Here is a 6000-nt window from a genome sequence, read left to right on the forward strand (position 1 = left end):
GTGAAGATAATTATAGTTGATATCTTTGGGAATGTCTGCCAAGTTCCCAGTGATTTCCCTCTTCTCTGGGAGCTGCTTCCAGAATTTATGGTGGTGGGGGGGGGGGTGGGGCTTCTCTGCCTACATTTCTACTGCATAAGCATATCCTCTGGTCATAGCTTATTGGAACAGAACTAGAATCATGAACAAAGCTGAATCAATAAGATATTTTTCTCCTAGGAATTTCAAATTGGAGCCTAAAGAGCCAGGCGAATCTATTTGACTGGAACTATAAAAATATAAATTCAGGAATTGAAGTTTGTCCATATTTCACCAAGTGATCTTGAGGAGCAAAGAAAGTTGATCTGCAGGAAGAATAAAGAATGCATGAAGGAAAGCTCAGGGGAGACACAGAGAGAGTTGTGCCATTCAGGTTCCAAGGCAAAGCTGTTCCCTGAAGCCCAAGTGCCTCCCAGTTCTTGGGTTCAACAAACACTCCTATATCTTCATAATTCATCACGTTGGCAACTAGTCAATTAGACTTACAATACAGGATGTTGCGGGTCTTCAATAGCAGGGAGAAGGCATTTTGATTTTTGTTCCTACCAGGGATAATGGGTCAGATTGTCATTCATTCATCTATTCATTCACCATTCATTCATTCATTCATCCATTCATTCATAAGCTTTTTGGGAGTACATATTAAGTGTTAGAGACTAAAGATATAAGACTGAACATGATATAGTCTTTGCACTAAAATAATTCATTTTTCTTGATTTTTTCATTTTTAAGGGGGTTGGTTAGGATGTGGGGATACCCTCTTTTGTTCTGAAACACCAAAGTTCTCCTTTTTGCGCTTGACTGACTTGAGAATCAAAGCCTAACTTTAGCTGATTTAGGGTTGATAGATCTAAAAAGTACTTTGTGAACTACAAATGGCTACATATACTTTTCACTGGTTATGGTAATATCTTCTACTTGAGTTATTCAGCTCACTGGCTCCATAGGAACATTATATTAAACACACCTCTTTGAAAAGTTACATTTGATTTAGGAATAAAAGGTAAAGTTTTTAAATTGTCCAGTTTAGTTAAAGATATGCCCAAAAGTTTTAAAATTATATATCAATTTGATATAATTATATTTTATTTATCTTTTAAAAAGTTTTGAGGTTTCTAATATTTTAGGAAAAGATGCTCTTTTGGTGAACAAAAGGTATAATCATTTCAAATAATGATTGTGAGCTTCTGGAGAAGACAGGTAAATAAAAACCAATTGAAACAGAAATAATCCCCAGCAAATGAGCTCAAATACCTCTGGGATTTGTCCAGATGTCTGGGTGAATTGTGTATCAGGTGGGATTTGGTTCCAATTCCTTTTTTTCCAAATGTCAGTGATAGATCCTGCTCACAGGAGAGCCCAAACCCTTCTCTTAGCTGATGCTCATTTTCAGGTACCCACTCAGATCTCTTTCCCCGTCTAGGATGAGAGTCCTTAGAATTTCTATTTCTCTAGAGAGAATTCATTAAATTTTTATTAAGGTGAATGCATTTAAATCTCTTGCTTTGCTGCCTTGGAATCCAATGTCCTCAATTTCAGCAACCAGTTAACATTTACAACGATAAAAGATTAGGGATAGAAGGTCTGTAGAGATCAACTATGCTGCTGGTTAAGAGCATGGGCTTTGAAGACCTGTTTGATGTCTGAGCTCCACTGTCCTTGGACAAGTTACTTAATTCTCTAAACCACACCTACAAAGCAAAGGTACTAGTTCCTTTCTCATAGAGAGGGTGTGAAGATTAAATGATGGACATTGATCAAGTTGCCCAGAGTGTATCTGACTTGAAGTAGGTGGTAATTAGAATAGTACTAGCTGTTATTATTGTTACTATTGTTTGTTATAACTCATCAAATGCAAAGTGCAAAGGTCTTTTGAATCCCATCATGCCTGTGCCTTTGATACTGTATTTCCTTCTTTTGGTGGTGGTCTTAAAAGTGAAATCATTACAAAAGGAAATCCTAAAGAAATATGGTCTTTGCAGTTGATGACATTCTCTTTAACAACATTCTCATTAGCTTAGTCATTTTCAATATCCCTTCTTTATGGTTATAGTTAAAAAGGGATGTTACCATTAAATCCAAGAAATTCCTTATGAGGTCTTTTAAATTCATCTTACTTGAAGTCTTCGGGGTGGATGCCTTTTAATAATACTTGTTTCTCCGTGTTCCAGTGGGATATCAAAATACATGGCCCTGGGCCCTTGAAAGATTAGGAGAGAAATGAAAAAAAAAAAAACATTTAAAAATTTACTATTAAATTGGGCTAATCATTAGACTTTGTTAATACATTTTGGCACCTTTTTAGTTATATGTGTCCAACCTACATGTTGAATGTGGAGGTGAAACACATAAAGCAAGGGTCATACATGGATGCAAGTGATAAAATATTAGCCCATATCCAGGATTTAATTTCTGCTTTACTCATTTCTTCCCTGGATTGATATTTAGAGGAAAATCTGAAAAATCAACAATGTGTTGACCACAAATATTGTTCAACCATAGAATTTGGGCTGGAAAATAGAAACTTTTTCACTTGTTTTCATTTCATGAAATCTCTACAAAATAAATTTGGGAAATCAGAAAAAATATATCCTTAAGAAATGAAAATAAATTCTCCTTTCAGATGAAAGAGATGAATTGTGGATGGATAGGTATTAGAGGGGTAATAAAAATGGACTATGAGTGTATAATAGGAGTATGCAACGTTTAGTGTTGTATGTTCCCAATTAAATAGTCTCTCCAACTAGGGAAAGAAATTCCCACAAGTTGCCCTATAATACAATATACAAATAGTCTTTCCTGATGACACAAAACAGGCTACAGAGTTAAGCCTTGTTAGAAACAGAGCTAGGACTCAAGAGGTCCATTATGGGTTTTATTTTTTAGCTTAATTATCCTGGGGTGTTAGGACTGCTACCATGGCCAATGCTGCATGAATGAAGTTTTGTCTTTTCCTCTTAGAAATCTGGAAGCATTCTAATTTCTAGATTGTTGTGTGGACTATCCTACAATTTCACTTTGCATTCTAAACAGAAAAATCCTTGCATAATTATGTGTTTCTATCCTTACAACATTTGAATGACCATGTTAAAAACTTCTCCACGTCCTTATTCTCTTTCAAGAGATGCCAGCATATGGAACAAGACAGAAACAACAGTAATGACAAGAAATAGCATTTTTGATTAAAAGATGTATTTCTGGCAACAGTTTTTTTTTTTTTTCAGCAGCCTGACTACTCCTTATTTTTATACTATGATTTCAGTGATAACACCTCATTATTTAATTCAATTCATCCCAAATGGCATAGGCTATGTCAGGCAGTTATTTTTACCCTTGGTTTATAGGTGAAGGAAATTGATGCAGTAATTTGCTCAAAGTCATACAATTTGGTATTTAGTGGAGCTGGGGTTAGACTATGGATCTTTTGAAATTGGCAATCAGGATGCTTACCATCCCTTTGTTATTTATTTTTAATGTGATTTTGTCATTTCAAAAATAAGAATATTTTCCAGGTGGGACTCTAATGCATTAGACTTAGTTTTCACTATTCAGTTAACAGAATCTTAAAACTCTGGGTACAAGGTTTGGATAAAAAGGAATTCTTCAATGAAACTAGAGGAAAATTCCCACTCCCATGCTTAGGAAGTTGGAGAACATAAAAATAGGCCATACGCAACCAGTCAAGAGTTGTCAGTTCTACAGAAAATAGCCGTGACAATCAGTCCAGTTGAGATGTACCAGATACGGAACGAGAATATCAGGCTTTCTGGCCAAGGTGACCAATAATGGGAACTTATTTGTGTTATCGATCCAGAATATAAATACAGAAAAAAATTACATAGATATACACATATGTACACATTATATATTTATATTTCTCTTCCCAAGTGAGAATCTCTGTTCAATTATCATTGCGATTTTCATAAAAATGTTATGTGTCTTCTAAAATATCCCAGGATAATTTATAGCCACTTCAGGCTCAGAGCTTCCAATCATAATGGGAAAAATTCTCTTAGTTCTGCAAATGACGGAACTTAGTGCATATTCTGCGTGAAGAATGTGGGCTTGGGAGGGGATGACTCATCCTCTCATCTGTATTGCAATAAATCAATTGTGTTTGGGGTGGTTTCCAACTTCACATTAGAATGAATTCACTCCGAAAGGGTTGCTTTCAAAACAACAAAGCCTGATGCACTAAATGGGGCTGGAGAGAATGATTTGAATTTAGAATCTAACTGAAACATATGATTGTCATAATTTATCACATCTTATCTATATAATTTTAATCATCTGGCAAAGCTAGGTATAAACATCGAAAGCACTATAAACTAAGCTGAAACAGAATGATTTTTTCCCTTCCAGTGCAGAATGGTAAGAAGCCCTCTGTGCAGTTTACACACCCGTTCTAATGTACCCAGAATACTTACAATTGACAAACACTCAGCCTCGAGTTGAAAGATGTTCCCTTACATTTCAGCAATTTAGAAACTTTCTGATATTGTTATAGAAACAGACAGCCAGGTACATCTGTCAATAGCTCTCCTTGGCCCAAATACACAGATTTCATGATGGGTCTTATGTTTACCTGCAGAGTATCTTCCATACCAGGTCTCTCGTAGAGGCGGCAGCTGACCTTCCAGAGCTTTGTTCTGGTCCTGCAGTCCTGTGAACAAATACGAACTCTTTTCTTCCAGATTCTGACTGAATGCAAAGTCCACGGGGCTGGCAGAGGGGAGTTCTTCCTCTTTGTTTTGCAAAGGTGCTACTTTGGTCACTCTAGGGTGAGGCTTAGAGTGGCTCAGGCCCATTTCACGGTAAAGATACTCAAAGAACAACCCCGAGGGAAGTGGTGTGGGGCCTTTAACTTGGCTTGTTTTAATTAAGGTACTTCAGAATTTTACCCCAGCTGCGCAAAGCACTTCATGACATATTTCTAAGCTTTATTTCACCCCACAGTAACCCCTCTGGCCACTTCCTGGGAGCCTGGTTTCCACGGAGATGTCCCTTCAACTCCCACTCTGCCATTTCAGACCCAAAGAATCCAGTTAAACATTGACTTGGGTCTGCTACTTTCTGAAAGACTCAGTAGTAGAAATGAAACCACTGTTGATCATTACACAAATCTCTAACATCAGGAAGCCATTCACAGGGGTGGAGAGCAGAGGTTTAAAGAAGTCTTAAACTTGCCCCTTTCTTTTTTTTTTTTAATTTTTTTTTTCAACGTTTATTTATTTTTGGGACAGAGAGAGACAGAGCATGAATGGGGGAGGGGCAGAGAGAGAGGGAGACACAGAATCGGAAACAGGCTCCACGCTCTGAGCCATCAGCCCAGAGCCCGACGCGGGGCTCGAACTCACGGACCGCGAGATCGTGACCTGGCTGAAGTCGGACGCTTAACCGACTGCGCCACCCAGGCGCCCCATTAAACTTGACCCTTTCATTGCACATACCTTTCAATACCGTCAAGAGCTACCAACTGAGAATAGCTAAATCGTCTTCAGAAACGAGGGGATGCATGCTAAGCGTTATTTGGTAACCTTTAGTTTTAACTGAAGAATTTGTTTTCCAAATAGGAAAGGTAACAGTAGAGTGGCTAAAATAATTTTATTTTTCTTTCAATGACTTGAACTGCCTTTGATTAATTGCCTTTGATTAATATATTGCAGGAGGGCAGGTAGACAGTAGAATTTCTTTCCTGGGGACAAGGGGACAAACTTTTTCTTCTTCTTTTTTTGAAGTATATAGTTGAGATACAATTTTATATTAGTTTCAGGTGGACAACACAGTGACTTCACAATTCTGTACATTACACTATGCTCATCATGATAAGAATAGTTACCATCTGTCACTATACAAGGTTATTACAATATTATTGACTATACACACTATGCTGTACTTTTCATCTCTGTGACTTACTTTTTTTAAAAATTTTTTTATACAATTTATTGTCAAATTGGTTTC

General features: G+C 37.0%; 1 protein-coding gene across 3 annotated transcripts in view; it reads right to left on the reverse strand.

Moving 5' to 3' along the window:
* CCDC198 (coiled-coil domain containing 198) overlaps positions 1 to 4932 on the reverse strand; it is a 28433-nt gene extending 23501 nt beyond the window's left edge. For all 3 annotated transcript variants that reach the window (XR_003969567.1, XM_030319197.1, XM_030319195.1), the window contains exons 1-2: positions 4625 to 4932; positions 2157 to 2239 (exon numbers count right to left, since the gene is read on the reverse strand). Coding sequence is in view for 2 of the 3 variants with exons in the window: in XM_030319197.1 (XP_030175057.1) it covers positions 2157 to 2239; positions 4625 to 4847 (306 nt within the window). In the remaining variant the exon portion in view is untranslated. The remainder of the gene's footprint in view (positions 1 to 2156; positions 2240 to 4624) is intronic.
* Between the last annotated feature and the right edge of the window lie 1068 nt (positions 4933 to 6000).

Source organism: Lynx canadensis, chromosome B3, assembly GCF_007474595.2.
Source record: "Lynx canadensis isolate LIC74 chromosome B3, mLynCan4.pri.v2, whole genome shotgun sequence".
In the NCBI taxonomy this organism is placed as follows: domain Eukaryota; kingdom Metazoa; phylum Chordata; class Mammalia; order Carnivora; family Felidae; genus Lynx; species Lynx canadensis.